The sequence below is a fragment of the Phyllostomus discolor genome, chromosome 10 (assembly GCF_004126475.2).
Source record: "Phyllostomus discolor isolate MPI-MPIP mPhyDis1 chromosome 10, mPhyDis1.pri.v3, whole genome shotgun sequence".
Taxonomy (NCBI): domain Eukaryota; kingdom Metazoa; phylum Chordata; class Mammalia; order Chiroptera; family Phyllostomidae; genus Phyllostomus; species Phyllostomus discolor.
Window position 1 is genome coordinate 20,280,866 of NC_040912.2, and position 16,769 is coordinate 20,297,634.

General features: G+C 36.9%; 1 protein-coding gene and 1 long non-coding RNA gene across 2 annotated transcripts in view; one reads left to right on the top strand and one right to left on the bottom strand.

Annotated features, from left to right (window-relative positions):
* Positions 1-333: 333 nt before the first annotated feature.
* LOC118497058 lies at positions 334-8,875 on the bottom strand. The gene is made up of 2 exons (XR_004899609.1): positions 8,617-8,875; positions 334-1,613 (listed from the first exon to the last, which is right to left on the bottom strand). It is a non-coding gene; the product is annotated as an uncharacterized LOC118497058 (long non-coding RNA).
* A 1,502-nt stretch (positions 8,876-10,377) lies between these two features.
* MEOX2 (mesenchyme homeobox 2) overlaps positions 10,378-16,769 on the top strand; it is a 65,617-nt gene continuing 59,225 nt past the window's right edge. Inside the window, exon 1 of the mRNA XM_028525993.2 lies at positions 10,378-11,217. Coding sequence (XP_028381794.1) covers positions 10,704-11,217 — 514 coding nt within the window. The 5' untranslated portion in view covers positions 10,378-10,703. The remainder of the gene's footprint in view (positions 11,218-16,769) is intronic.

Consider the following 16,769-nt stretch of genomic DNA (forward strand, 5'->3'; position numbering starts at 1 on the left):
TGCAATCTAAATACATTACCATATAAAAATGTCGAGATAATTAAGCTCCATTTCTCATTAGGACATTTTTTTTGCTCATTCAACAAACATCTATGGATTTTGTCCTCAGACAGGATATCTCCAGATATTAGAGTGTTGATTGGGGAGAAAAAGGAATGAATGGCTAGATATAAGTTAAATACTCTCAGATTTTGTTACAGGAGCTGCTTTGTAGGTAGTACAAGATCCTTAGGATTAATGATAATAAAAATATTGTAATGATTATAGTATCTATCTTTATAGGCACACTTACTTAGGTGACTTGCTAGTTTATATCATTTGTCAACATGAAGCTATATAAATAAATGCTTTTATTTAGAGATCAGGAAACCTGGATTCAAAAAAGTTAACCTCATCACACTCAAAATGCTAGTAAAAAAACCAAGACACAACCCAGGCTGTCATCTCCAGAGTCTATGCTATGAACCATTTTCCAGAATAGACAGCACTGACTGAAATATAATAAAACATCTGACAGAGCATGAACCTAAGTTATATATAGAGACTGGTGCTACAACACAACAGCAGTCACTTGATGGCAACTTTTCCAAACAACACAAATTACTGGCATTATATGAGGGCACAATTGTTTTAATTCCAATGAAAATTAAAAATGAACCTCAGCTCTAGAGCAAAAATCAAGGCAAAAACAATAAACAAGACAAAACTGAAGCTAGGTTGATCACTTTATTAGTTAACTTTTTTCTGCAGTCACGTTCAGTTCCACTTTCCTGATGTGATACAGCAGCTATGTGGAAACTAAAGTAAAAGGATAAAGTGAAACTTGCAGGCCTAAGTGCTCTGTTTAGTGTATTTGTTGAGTGCTTAGTTTATGCCAAACACCAACACATACACCAGAAGACTCAAGGAATATACTGTTTAGGGGTGTGAATTAGACCTATTGGGAACAAATTTGAAGTTTGACATGGCAGAAACATCTACTGTCCAGAGTAGATGTGTTCCAGAGTATTTTCCAGTCCCCTGGCAGGGATATGGCTTTGCTGTGGCCTATAAGCTATGAGGAGAAATAGCATGTGTTACCTCTCTATTGAAGTATGAAGAGCCGGTATGTGGTCCTCCACCTCCTTTTTCCCTGGCTGTGGTACTTTGGAGAAACATGTTAAGTTGACTAATTCACAGGATCAGTTGTGGCCTGAAGAGCCAACCATCTTGTATCAGAATTGGCAGGAATAAGAACTAAACTTTTGCTAAGGCAATGAGATATAGAGGTTATTAATTCATGGTGACAGCATGGTGTAGTCCATCATGAATATTACACGTGTCTCTTCTTTTTTTTCTTTGCAAAGTCTGTTGCTAAATGAACTCTTTCATGCATATCAACAGTTAATTAATGATGATGCTCCTCATACACAGAGGAGTAACTGAATGTCTTCAGATAGGATGTTTAGCCACTCCAGGAATTTCCTGTGTTTCCTCGAGGTCTTGTTCTGGAGGTTTCCAGGTGCGATACCCATTGTGAAGCTCCTAATCAGGAGGTCAAGAGGATCAAATTACAGAGATATTTTAGGTCCTACATCATTTTGACAGATAGATATGTAATTTGGTACTTGTTTCTGAGGGGCGATAAAAGAAAAAAAGGTTAAATGACATCCTCTAGATCAGTGCTGTACAAGACAAAGGTAATGCAAAATACATATGTAATTTTAAATGTTCTAGTAGCTACATTAAAAACCAAAAGGAAATAAAATTAATTTTAATATACTTTGTTTAGGCCAGTGTACCCAATAATTATCATTTTGATGTGTAATCTATAAGGTCTGTCCAGAAGGTATCTAGCCATATAATATGAAAAATAGAGATTTATTGACGATGTGAGATACAAGAGGCATTGTACATAGGACAATGATGCCTCAGTCTCCTTGAAGGTAGGTACCTTGGGGCCTCACACAATTCCCCCAATTTCTATCAGCTACCCTCTCATATTTTCCTTAATCTCATTGATGGTCTGAAAACTCTTCCCTTTCAAAAGTGGTTTTAGTTTTGGGAAAAACTGGAAGTTGCAGGGTGCAAAATCTGGGCTGTAGAGGGGCTGAGTCACTGGGTGATTTGATGTTGCACCAAAAAACTCTGCATGAGATATGGTGCATGAGCAGGCACATCGTTGTGATAAAGCCGCAATCACCAGTTGCCAATAGCTGAGGGTTCTGAAATCCGACAAGTTTCCCCGGAGGAATGCTCAAGCCTAATGCAAAATTTGATGCAGATTTGTTGCTCTACTCGCTCAGTCACTGTGAAAGTGACAGCCACACAGTCCACATGCTCACTCAATACCATCTACTACTCCCACTGACTAGTACAGTGAAGTTGCCATTGCTCATTCATGCACGTTCCAGTCCGCTCTGCTTGGCTGCCAGGTTACATCAATGCCAGGAAAACCATTCTCATTATACTAACAATGGCTGGACTTTTTCCAGACATACCTCGTATATAAAAGCCTATAATTCCATATAAATTCATTGAAATCTCATGTGTGTTTTAATCTCAAAGCACATCTTAATTTGGACTAGCCACATTTCAAATGCTCAATAACTGCACGAGGCTGTATATGACAGTGCAGCTCTAGATGTAACAGGTTTATTTTACCTTAATTATTAGGCATTTTGTTAGGCACACTCACAACAGTGTTGAATTTATTCACTTTAATAGTTTTTTGAGTTAACAAATGCACTCACAGAAGTAGAAAATGACTGAGCTAAGACAGAGCAGCAGTACTCTAGGCAAGTGGAGTTCCCCGGCAAGTCTTGTGTGATCCAAGCAAGAAGGGCCAAGCCTCCAAATGAAGTAATGGCATTGATGGTAGAGTGTAGGGTAGAGTTGATGAATATTAACTTTAAGAGGTATCACTGGGACTGCTCTACTTGATAATTGATTGCATACATGAAGGATAAGGAAGAAGGGGCTTGTTGAGAATGGGTTCCTACTTCTGACTTGAGCAACTCAGTGGGCTGTGATGCTGTTCCCAGGGAGACTGCCATGGGGTGGGGCTTCTTAACATGAGGTCAGAGTTCAGTAATTTTTTGATCACGCGAATTTAGTACAGTGCGAAGAATCTAACCCACTTTTTAATTTTAGCCATGACTTTTATATTTGGTTACAGATTCCAGATGATAATGATTTAACACCTGCTAACCACTTACAAAAACATGATGTCTACATAACAGAACTACATATAGATTGACAAAGTTTTAATGTTATTACAGAAAAAGGAAGCTCAACAGCTAATTCAACAAACTCCAGTTTGCAGTGTATAACATTTATAAGCTTCTATGTGCTTCTTTATATCATTTTTTAAAAAAGATACTCATTCAGCTTTGTCATCGCACATGCAACACTGGGCATTTTTGTGGAGTTGTACAATTATGTGCTTATTGTTGGACCTGTAAAAACAGTTCCAAGAGACACCACCTGTGCCTGAGCAATTTGTTCTGGTGGGGTAAATACCATTAGATGACGGCACACCACATATTTTGGAAAATACGTTCTTAAAAATGAAAAGGCACTCAGCATTTCCTCTGATCAATCACATTAACTGCACATTGTAGGATACAAGGTTTGACTGAAAACAAAGCTTGGAGATATCCAAATATCTCATCAGGTCTTGATAGTTACTACCAGTCAACAGATGATGACCGTGACTGAAAAAATATAATTATCCTGGAAAGTAATAATTGTGCTCTTTTTGTTTTTCTGTTTGACAGTGTGAGTGAAATATTTAAAGAGTTCTCTGCAATACGTGGAGGTGTTATAGTATTTGTTTATGAGTCAAATTTATTTAAATTGGCTTTGGGTATGCCTTCATAGAAACATTAACCTTGCTGTAACCAGCGCATGTAATCATCTTTAGCAAGTTACTTGCAGAAATGCTGTGACAGAGCATTATAGATGCTGCAGGTTGGAGGAAAAAAACTGTCAGGTTTGCCTTTAGTCATACAGCCCATTTTCAATATCAGTAGTGAGTTTTACCATATTTTATCATAACATATTCCAACATTATTTTGACTTGTTCAGTCATGGCTCTGTTTTTTTTTTTTTTTTATTATTCACTAGTTATTTATGCTCTCAAGAATTAGTCATAAGAAACATGGAATGAACTGAGGTTATTCCTGTAACTCTGAGGTTATAAGGCAAGGGTTGTGCAAAATGAATATGCCAACTAGGGGGAAAGAATCTTTTGCAGCCTCCCTAACTGTTGAAGAGATTTTATCATAGTATTTACACACTCTTACATAGTGTAGAGAAAGCTTTACTTTGATCACAGTTCCCCTTGTTGGTGAAAACAACTGTGAAACGATGGAATGAGGAATTGCCTTATCCTGGGCTCTTAAGCTCAGAGCTGGTATTTCTTCTGAGTCCTGGCTAGTGTTTGATTCTACCAGAATTCCCTCGTGCTTTGAAGTGCTCTAAGATGCATTTAGCCCAATACTTTTTTTTCCCTCGGTGACTTAAAACTGTTGAAAATAGGCTTATTCCCTTCCCATATACGATTACCCTAACTTAGCGGAAATCATCCTCCAAAAATAAATAACATTTATGAAACAATTGACTACAATGAGTTTCAGGTTACACATTTGTAAGGCAAGAAGGCAGTGGTTATTCAGACATTCGGTGCCTTGCACATGCTCTAGGCATTGACCACATCTTCACCTTAGTGGCACGTTCTGAATGTGCGCTTACTTGAAACTGTCTCAGAAGAGTAGTATTCAGCTAGTATTACTTTTATTAAAAAATATATGCTTTGTGTATCTTTAAAAATAATTTTTTCTCTTGAATTTTTAAAATTTCAATTAAACTAAAACATGTACCTGGGATCTTTTTATGTTTATCATAAGTGTATGTGGCTTATGAATTGCATATTTGTATTATCAAAGATAGAATGATTTTCCATACATTTAAGCTCATCTTGTTTCTCTGTCTTTTATCCTGCTAAACACCTTCTGGTTTTCTTTGGCCTATTCTGTCCTATCATCCTTCTAATTTCATAGGTCAACTGAGACAAAAGCAGACAGTTGTCACTTAATCATCTCCATACTTGTTTTAGTCCATTTCTATATGGCCATTACCTTGTATTAAAATATTCCACATCCCTTCTCAAAATCTTTTAGAAAGCTGAACTAAATCAAAGTACTAATAGTAAACTCTTAAAAGTATTTTGTTATAAGAGATCATGTATTTGGCTTTATTTTGCACTTTGGTATACAAATATGCAAAATTTTACTTTATTCCTATGAACTAAAATATTGACATCAAAGGCAGCTGATGTTTCTTTGCTGAATCTGAATGATATAAAATTAGAATGTGCAATTAAATATTATGAAGGAGCTATAACAACACAGCTAAAACACAGAGGTTTTCAATGATTCAAATAATAGACCTAGCCTCAATATTAAAGAACCACTTTAGGAATAAAACATGCTACAAAGTGATGAAGTAGGAAAAATAAAAATATGTAAAAAGACAATCTTCTATAGTGACTAAATTTTATTAGCCATATTAAACTCTTGAAGTTGGAAATCTTCAAACAGAACACTAAGATTTTACCTATAAGTCCCATCTTACTTTCGATTGAATTTTTGTTCTACGAGTTGTATGAACTTGTTCTAAATTTAATCCATTTAAAAGCATAGTATCTCTTTTTATGACATTGAAGAAATAAATTGGTTATTTCCCTTAAATTATGGATGGAAGTTTAGTACTTATGAGCTTCACGGTATAGAATATATAACAATATATAGCATTTTATATAAAACTGTCTTGCATTATTGTGCCTCTGCGTCATATAGTTAGATATGCAAAGGAGTCAATTGTCAATTGTAAACAATTGAAATGCATATACTTATCAATAAAAATAACATACAAGGTGAATGCAAAGGAAAATATAGAAATTCAATGTAATTATTCCCCATATGCATCATTATAAGGAAACTTTGTTTAATATTCTGAATTTAAAACAGGTGAACAAAGGGAGGTTCAGTTAGAAGTCTTTGAAATTTGAGAGGTAGTCAATGTCTTCCTAATTTTAACACACCTTCACAAAAGTAATTATTTCATGAAATGCATGTAGAAAACAACTGGAATTATGGAAGATTGCATATATCTTGAATTTTAAATCAAATCAGTCACAATCTGTATTTCGTGCCAGTTTTCTGTAAGTTATTTACTATATGTTACTTGAATTGAAGAATACTACCAAATATCTGAAAGAAATAATAAATCTAAATGTAGGAAGAGATAGAAATTAGAAAAATAAAGTATGTTGTATATTATTTTCCACTTTTCATAATTTTTCAGTAGTCATTTCTTCTAGTATATGTAAAAACATAATGTTAATTGTGAAAGCACAAATCAATATGTAAAAATAATAATTTATTTAAAAAAACAGTAAAAGTATATAGAACACTAAATAGCATGTGTTAACCATTGCAAAATCATTCCTCAAATTCATAAGCATAATACCTGGAGAAAAGCAATTCTCTAGTTTTTAAAAATGAAGTGCATTATATAAATTACACAAATTACAATAGAATGTTTAGTATATTTTAATATATTTTCAAAATTCTTTATTTCATAAAAATACAACTGAAGGAGATAACTTATTTCTTAGAGAAATATAGCAGGAATAATATTTCTATCCTCAAAAAAATCTTCAGAGACAACTTCCAGTTTCAATTTAATTTTCCACATTTAAATTCATGTATTATGACTATATGTTGCCAAGGTAAACTTATCTACCAGGCAAAATGCAAATTAAAGTTTATAATATCTGCAGCTAATGATCATGTTTAATATTAAATATTTTTATTCCCATCAGACTTCACGTCACAGATGTACAGAAGAATGGCAATCCAAGAGAATCATCATGATTCTTAAAATAAAATTTAAGCATATTTTTTTTTCAGATTTCTTAACTTTAGTTCTATTTCCTTTAAAATAAAATAGTTTTAATTTAAAAGGTCTCTGCTTTTACTACTAAATATCACTTCATTTAAGCAGAAGGGATAATATACACATTTATCAAATTTAAAGAGCACCTGTTTAAAATAATTTGGAATATGTTTCCTCCAAATGATGAGAAGTTTATATTTTTTATATATTCACCATTCTACAATAATGTGCTGCTTGATATCAAATCTTACATAAAATACTGTAGTAATAGAACATTTTTCAGGAAAATTCAGGTATACAGTACATATAAGATAAACATTATGCTATATACAGTTTAAAGTAAATGCTATAAAAATTCTATAATAAATTTTGTGTTTTTAATCATTCTTCATGATATAACTAGCCATTAGAGGCAAAAAAGTTAACTTCCATCATTAGATTTTGTTGATATGAATACTAAAAGTAGCTATTATAGGAAATGCTAGCAATTTCTCCTATTACTACATTTAAAAAAAAAAAATCTCTATGGCCTAGAAAATAAAAACCAACACTTTATCATATTCTAATTATTCTAAGATATGAACATTTTGAAAATAGCTTATGGAATAATTAATATATTTTTGGAAATTCAGAAAAAATGTTATATTTAATTCTGGAATATATAAGGACCTCTTTTTTTCACCCCTGTCTTCTTGAATCATACTTTTTTTCTCTTCCAAATAACATTTTCCTTATTGTATGCTTTCTGTCAGAAATCTGGACATCATAATTTTTACTGAATCTTGTTTTGGGTCTTCAATTAAAAATATTATTTCTGCTAAGTTTATTTTAATTGTGTGCCTTTCAAAGAGACTTAGAAAGAAACTTCTCTTTCAAACTCTTTCTAATTTTTCTTTCCCAGACTTCTAGCCCTACAGTTCCAGAGGCTGACTGACTGAAACAGGTTGTACAGAAACTCCTGGGCATGATGTTAACATCTGACACAGTGAGTGAGAAAAAAACAAGCAAAGTCACTGGGCAGGTTCAAAGAAAGTGGCAGCTTCTGGAGATGAAAAGTTTGTGTTTTTGCTAGTTGATAGTTATTTGCAACACACTAGTTAAATTCATATCCATTCACTTCTCAATCACTTGCTTTCTCTCAACCACTATAATGCAAACCAAAAGGATTTTATGGATGTTTTTCATTGATGTGTGCAGAGCAAGTGTATCTTTAGTTAGTCCTGTCTGGCATTTTCCACAATGCTTTTAGTAGGCAGCATCATATTATGTAAATATTTCTGGTTACTGTTTATGGAGGTGGTTGCCTAAATTTCTCTTTCGAGAAAGCCTTTAATGCTTTCACCCAGAATCCATGGAGGAGCCATCCGAGTTTCAGGAAGTTTAGTGATGCCCTTTGTACTTCAACTTTTAATATTAGGGCACATATTGAAACCATAAACACAATGAAAATTCAAAAAATATTCCAACGATATTAGAAGAATATGCCCCCTCCTTTTTCATACTTTAAGAGCCAAGGGCATGGGGAGTGGCAGGAAGAAACATTCTTAAGATCTGAGCCCTGGACGCCATCCTGTGAGTGCTTAAAACCCTTAGAAACGTGCAACCTGAAGAACACCCCCTTGCGAAGTCTAAAACAATATTAGATTCCCAAAATATCGGCAAAGAAAGTCTTACCGTCAAACGCTTGCAGCAGGTTCCAGCTCAGACCCAGACTGAAAAGCTGAGCAGCTGGTGAACAAAAGTTTTAGGTTTTTTTTTTTTTAAACGAAGTCTGCAAAACTAATTTCCCTCAAAATAGGGCTCAATTTCCGTTAAAGAAAGCAGCGCTTACAAATGTCAGAATTCCTGATCACCCCCACCCCATCCCACCTCTGAGCAATGGAAAACAATTCGAACTTTCACACGGATGTAAAGGTTTATTGCGAAGCCACTATTCTGCGGTACGACTTAAAAGAATAGGGACATAGGCTGAAGCGAGGGTCTGGGCCAGGGACAAGGTTTGCTTTGGAGACACTTCCCAAAGATTAATCAATACTTTTTTTGCTAATTCAAACCAGATGGCTAGTCTAGTTTGCTGTCCCCATTAATCCCATTAACAACTTCAAAGACTTGGTCCCCATCCTCTGGACACCTGAGACAATGAAAATAACAGGGCGACGCTGCTGGTGGCACTTGCGCGGGCCCGGGCTAGATATGTGAGTGCCTCTATTCTCTTGATGCGACTTGTCCCAGGCAAGTGTCGGCTGTTCCTGCAGCTCATTATGGGAGGCTTGCTTGCCTTGTGTAAACGACTCTGCCCCCAGCCGACAATGTCTCAAGCAAGTGGCACCATCAAAGCGCAGCTGACGCTCGCACTAATTCACTGGTGGCAAGTTTTCTTACTCATTTTCTGTGATGCAAGATTGACCAGGGAGATCTGAAGCTTTGGTGAACTTTGGGGGATGTAACATTTCTAGTAAATACACCACGGCTGGGGCGGGGGAGGGGGTGCTATTAGCTGATTTATTTTTGAGCAGGATAGGGGTGATTTCTGCAGGGTAATGAGGAGACATGGGCTGGCTCCTGAGGGGAAAGACTGGAAATGTGCGTGCAATCTACAGATCTCATGTGACCAGGACAAAGCCGCTTTGGAATATTCCTGACCCAGGAAAAGTTCTTGGTGGAAATTCAAAGGGACCAGAAAAGTAGGAGAGAGGAAATTTGCGGCAAGCAGGGGGAAAGGAACTCCACCAGGTACCTCAGGTGAAGATGTCAGGGCTGGGCATCTGCAACTGTCACTGTCCCGTACTTTCCTCCCACCCACCCCAACAGGTCTCTCTCTCTCTTGACACCAGAATGGCCCTTTCCCGAACACAGAGTGCATTTCTGCAACCTTAGACCTGGCCTCCGCGGCCATTAACGATGCACCCACAGACACAAACTGAAAAATGCTAGGTGCGACACTGATCCCAGGGCACGAGGAAATGCAAAGTTTGAAAAACTTCCCCAAGCGCGCGCCTAACTAGCTCTGCTTCCCCCCGCTCCCCCCCTCCGGCCCCCACTTAATCCTAACGTTCCTTCCGTGTTCCTCCAGAGCTAGGCGCAATTCTAGCTTTCCAGCAGGTGACAGTGCCCAAGTGGCACTGACGAAACACCTTTCCTGAGAGAAGTGAGAGGGTGGGGCTCGGGGTGCGGGTTGGGTCTGGCACAAGGGCCGCACAGCGTCTCAGCTGCGGGCGCCGGGAGAGTAGAACCACTGTCGCCTGGGGCCGGGGTTTAGGCGCTGGATGCTCAGATCTCAGCGTTGGCGGCCGGCAGGGGCGGGCGGGCGTGGACGCTCTGTGTGCGTCCAGCCGGCGTTAGGAAGTGGAACTGGAAGCGCGGAGCGCGCACTGAGCGGGAGTTTTGGAGGGAGTTTGCATGTGGTCAGCGCTGGGTTCCTAAGCCAGCCCCCAGCTCACATTACACTCTATTTATAACCTCTCAGAGCCGTTTACCCCTGAAAGCAGTTCTCTGGGACCACCTTCTTTTGGCTTCAACCTCTCCTACTCTTGACATCTGAGTAGCTCGGAGGGAAGCTCCTCCAGGTCAGATTGTTTATATGTAAAGGAGACTGGCCGCTAGGGCTCAGGACCGGGATTATCCAAGCTCTGCAGAAACGCGGGCGGCAGTTGCTTGAGGAGGGGGAAAAGTCACACGATTTCCAGTGAAAAAGTGACAGAGGGTGGTGGTGTTTGCAACTGTCGCGAAGTCTTCTGCCTGGAACCCGAGACTTGCATGCTATGGAACACCCGCTCTTTGGCTGCTTGCGCAGCCCTCACGCTACCGCGCAAGGCTTGCACCCGTTTTCCCAGTCCTCTCTCGCCCTCCATGGAAGATCTGACCATATGTCCTACCCCGAGCTCTCCACTTCTTCCTCGTCTTGCATAATCGCGGGATACCCCAACGAGGAGGGCATGTTTGCCAGCCAGCATCACAGGGGGCACCACCACCACCACCACCATCACCACCACCACCACCAGCAGCAGCAGCACCAAGCTCTGCAAACCAACTGGCACCTCCCGCAGATGTCCTCCCCCCCGAGCGCGGCTCGGCACAGCCTCTGCCTTCAGCCGGACTCGGGAGGGCCCCCGGAGATGGGCAGCAGCCCGCCGGTCTTGTGTTCCAACTCTTCCAGCTTGGGCTCCAGCACCCCGACTGGGGCTGCGTGTGCGCCGGGGGACTACGGACGCCAGGCGCTGTCACCCGCGGAGGCGGAGAAGAGAAGTGGCGGCAAGAGGAAAAGCGATAGCTCAGGTAAGGACGCGCCAGGCACCTTGGGCGAAAGGGGCGGGGAGATGTTGGGAAGATTCTCTGTAGTGAGGCAGCAGGGAAGATGGTACGTGTCTTGCTCCGTCTGGCTCCCCGCCGCCAAATTCCGCGGGGCTGCCTTAGTCCTGGTATTTGGGGACACGTGTTTCTCCGAGGGCCGAACTGTAGCCAACAGCACTAAGCACTCCAGGGTTCAAACTAGTTTACCAGAGGGTTGAGGAAAAAAGGACAAGTGGCAGTATGTGAAATCGATTGCAAAGCGTGACCTTGCATCTGAGCGATGGGGAGGGGAGTGTGCCCTGGGATGCAGCATCCGCTGGGCGTGCGTGCGGTGCCGCTTCTTGACATTTCCCGTGCAAGTTCCCGACTCTGAGTGGCTCGATTTTTTCCATCGTTAACTGGATTTCCAAATTATTGCACAATATTTGGAACTTGCCATGGAACTTGGCAGAGCGTATGAGAAAAAAGTTTTAGTTTTTTTTTTTTTTTAATTCTGATTTCAGAGTTCTTTAAATAGCACCCTTTCCCAAATGGTAAAAAAAAAAAAAAAAAAAAAATTTCCCTTGCAGGGGAAGAAGCCATAATCTAGGAATTCAGAAGATTTTAAGAAATGTGTTTGAAAAATTTTAACAAATACGTGCTCAGATTTGAAGAAATACGAGTCTTAATAGTAGTTGTACTGTTGTGGTACTAATCTAAAAAAGAGAATCTGAGATTCAAAAGTAGAAAGTAGTATCTTCCTTCCATTGAGAATTATCGGAGACAAGTATCGGAAACAAGCAGCAACCGCAGCAGCGTGGGTCCTCGGTGACCCTGAGGCTGGTATGCGACGGCGCAATCAGGAGGCACTGATCCTCCTGGGGATGAGAGGAGTAGCCACGCAAAGGGGGCTGCTGGAAGGCACAGCCTGACAAGTAAATTGTAACGACCCAGAGAAACTCAAGTTCTTCAGGCAAATCAGCAAAACCCTCACCTGTCTCATTGTGAAAGTGTTAAAGCGTACTTTACAATTAAGCAAGTGTTCTTCCGTAGCTATAGCACCGCAACCTGCATTCCATCTTTTTGGAAAGTGGCATCTGTTTAATATAGTATTTACATATTTCCTGCCTCTGAGGAATTGGTTTAACAGTTCTAGAAGGTAATTCCAGATACTGGTGTGAAGGACTGGAAAAATGTTTATCTCTTATAACGCTTTAGGCAAGATCCCACATACATGACAATGATCGAGCCGCACTGTTTCGTGTTCTTTCCATGTTGTTTTGCAGCGACGCTGTCAATTGTTCTTCAGCCTGAGTTAGGGGTCGAACTTTTACTTTCCAAGGTCAGGGGTAAACTTTTAGTACTCGCTCACAAATTAGTTTATATCTAAGAAAGTTACCAAAAGAATCACTCATTTTTAATGGTTTTTACTAACCATAAGTGAAACTCGTAAGACAGCGAGTTAAAAGGTTAATCATAGCAAGAAGGTTTCCATATCCATTAGAAAAGTAGTCAATTTTAGATGTAGCGGTCCTTTAGTAGACATAGCATTTGATACCAATATAAATTTTTTGGAAACAGACCTCAGTTCAGATTTGTCAGCTCACTTTTGTAATTACCAGAAGCTCTTACGATTCACTTTGCCTTCTGCAGTGAGAAATCTGTGTGATAGATTGTTGTTCTTTATGCTTCCTGAACGGAACCACTGCAACCAAGTTTCTTAGGGCAAACTGAATTTTCATATAGATGTATGTTATCTGGACTGGGAGTAAACAGAGAGAGTGGGATCTAAGAACTGGGTCCCTTAAATTATTTTAATAACTTTTCAAAGAACATTGGTTATATTAATGGTTCCACTCTGTTTTGATGGGAAATAACCATCTAACAAAGTAAGTTTATCTTTACACATTGAATCTAATAAAGTACTGGAAAAAAAATTGATAGATTACATCTTAAGTGGGAAATACAATTAGTTATCACCAAGGGTAGAATCACCAGGGAGTTAGAATGAGCGTTTCCTTGATGGAATATTTTGAAAGAAATTTTGACTAATTGAAAAGAAATATCACTGTAGTTTTTAGTTAAATATATGTATGCTCAATAAAAATAAAATTTAATTTCCAAATTTCACTATTTGTCTTAATTTCTATTTGTTGATCTTTAGATAGATTTAAGTTCAAGGTATCTTCCTCCTGTGATGATATTGCAATTGGTCTTCCATAATTTATGTTCACAGCTATTTTTTAATAGTATAAAGGCATCTTGATCCAGCAAAAATTAAGGGAATGTAGAAAATCACTATAATTCTTATGTGTTATTGACATATAATCTCTCATTGCTTCTAGTACATTTTTAATATTTCAATATTATTTCCAAAAATTAAATTAATTTCTGAACTCCTGAAATTTAAAAATCATACTAGATGAAAGTCACATCATGTCTAGTAGAGACCATTTATATTTTTTAGACAGTTTATAATTACTCTGTATTTATAGTTCAGAGTAAATGTAGTACGTAAATCCAGGGCTAAGTCGGAACCAAAATCCTGTATCATTGCATCTACTACCTAGATATCATGTATGTGTGAATGACCATGTGGAATTTTAATAGAATTTTATGCACCAGAAGATGTTGACAAACCAAATTTTATCCATGGCAATGATACTAAAGACTACAGTCCTTAGTAAAACTACAATGTGTAACATTCACCAGCATACATTTACATGCATTTCCCTTCCAAACACACACATTTACAAACTCAAGAAGCTTGAGGATCTAGAAACAAATATTTATGGACTTTATTCTTCCATTATATTTTATTGACAATTGAAAATAACCAAGTTTAATAGAAAAGCACACTGTTATTTTTTATATGTGTTAAACATTTCTGCAACTTTGAGCCTGCTGTACTTTCTACTGTTATTAGTAAAGCCAACATCTGCCACTTCTTCAAAGGAACTCTTAAAAATTGAAACTTTACAACTGTACTTAAAACAATCTATACAAAGCAGGTGATCCTGAAAAAAAGTCTATAAATAGGGTGAATTACTTGGCTTCAATTACATTTGATTGTTTGCCAAGCAATGTAGTACTAGGCATAAAATACCCACTTTCAGTGAAAATAACCAAAATATATTAGTCAATCTAACTTTAGATTTTATGCAGATAATATACTCTATAAATATGGAAATATTTTCAATTCAAGTTAATTGAATAACTATAAGTACACATTTTATGAAAAATAATTATATTAAAAAGGGAGTGATTTGGGGATGTGGATTTAACAAGGTTTTGAATCATATTAGATTCTTGTAAAATGACAAATATTTTATTTATAGCTACAAGATCATAAAATATTTATTGCAAATTATGTCTGTCTATATGCCTGACCCTACAGGATGACAAGAATAAGATTAAAAGATGGAAGTTAAATACAGGGTAATGTCTTACCCACCCTAACTCTGGTATTATGGTGTAACTTTTCCTAGATATTTCAATCATCCTGTTTTCTAAAGGGGAAAAAAATGTTACTTTATCATTCACCTCTGTGTTGCTGGATTATGGTTTTTCAACAATTGCTTTGGAAGTTTAAAACTAGTCTATTAGGTCTTAGTTATTATAGGACAATGTTGAACAAATGAAATGTCTCAAATTCATAGAGTAAAATATCATTTTAAATTGTTTCTTGGAGTGGTATATTACTTTTAGGTGTGAACATTTTAAAATTGTGACCTGACATTAAAATCATCTAAGTACCGTTGACCTGCATGCATGCTCTCAAGTGATTACACTCAAAAGTCAAAAGCAGCAATTTCTTTAGAATTAAGTGCTTTATTGTTGAAAGTCAGCAAAAAAATGGAAGAAAAAATGCAAATAGAAATAGAAATAGTTTCCAGTTCTCTGTAAATATTTTTATTTATAGTTGGAAAAGGAAATATGTTAAATGTAGAGCATGGCACTTCTAAAATACTCATTTGGGTTAAAAACCCATTACTAAATATTGAAAGTTTTAGTCTTTGTTTATAGTAATTATCAATGGAAACCATTATGTTGGCACCCTGTAAGCTTATCTTACCTAAAAAATAATATTTAGATCTATTTTAAGCATTGCTGTATTTTCCTTCTGTGTTAAAAACATATACCCGTCATCACAGAGTTAGAATTTATAGTAACTTACACTATTTGTTGCATGACTTAAGAGTCTAAGAAATTAATTTTAAACAAAAATGAAATATCAAAAGAAATCAACCCCTACCCTTAGATTCAGGAGAATTGGGGAGACTAATTCCCTATTTATTGGAATTAACATTTTTTCACTTGGGAAATAACCTATGGATTGATTATGAGCTGAATTCTCTTACATATACTTGGCCTGGTAACAGTGCCAATTGTATTCATTTACTATCTTAAAAAATGGCAGCAAGAAATACAAAACAATAATGTGAGGGCCTTTTAGATTTTATTTCAAATGAGGAAAACTGATATAATGCAACAAAATATTTTAGTTTTAGACTCTGTTCGCTTGAGTAATTTTTAATAAAATTGCAGAGTGTGTATCCTTTCCAAGCATTGCTATAGTGATTACAAACATCTATGGATGATAAATATAAAGATAGAAAAATATTACAAAATAAAATATGCACAGATATTCCTTAATATTTGTTGAGTTGATAACTATGGAAGAGACGACTCTCTCAAATTTACTGTATTTTTGTAATATTTAATTTATAATAAAATATTTTATAGGTAAAATATATTAGTACATGAAGCAAGACTATCAGCAGTGACATTTCCCACCCCCCATTATAATCAAGATAAGAAGGATTAATTCTTGAGTGACAAGTTAAATTATATTTCCTGTGTTATGTTATTGGTGACTGATTCCAATGGTTTATTTAAAAAAAAAAGTCAAAACACAAACCAAGACCAAAGTCCACAAATTAGAAATGGAGGTAAGTATGATGTCTTTCCTGTTCAACCTATTTAAGCAACAAAACACATTTTATTGTCACAACTTATTTCTCTATAGTATGTGTTTTAGTCATTAATATGGTTTAGTCATCACTAATAACTTCTTTGGTAATGTTGTAGAAAAACTGAAGCACTAACGTCTTTCCTATTTTTGTGATGCTCTTATGACTATTTCTTGGAATAGCTGAATTAAGCTGAAACTCCCCAACAAACATGGAATAACAATAAAGAAAAGTAGTTGCAGAACTTTCTACACTACTCCTAAATCATAGTCATAGTCATAGGTGAGGTTCAAAATCCAGCTGGTTGAGACTTTGCAGGATATTTTATTTCTTTCATGGAGTAAGACTTACAATGGTAAAGGTCTGTTAGGTCTCAGTCTTCAATTAGCATTACCTTTTGTTGAGGCAAAATTAATTTAACTCTGTTGACCTTTCCTCTCTGGTTTTCCACTTACATTATAAAAGTGTAGGAGATTCATGGTCACTTTAAGGAAGTTACATTAGATAGTATTTTTTTATACAAAATAATAATGTATCTATTGAGTCATCTGTATAAATTTTGGACATTGTTTTTATATTTCAGAG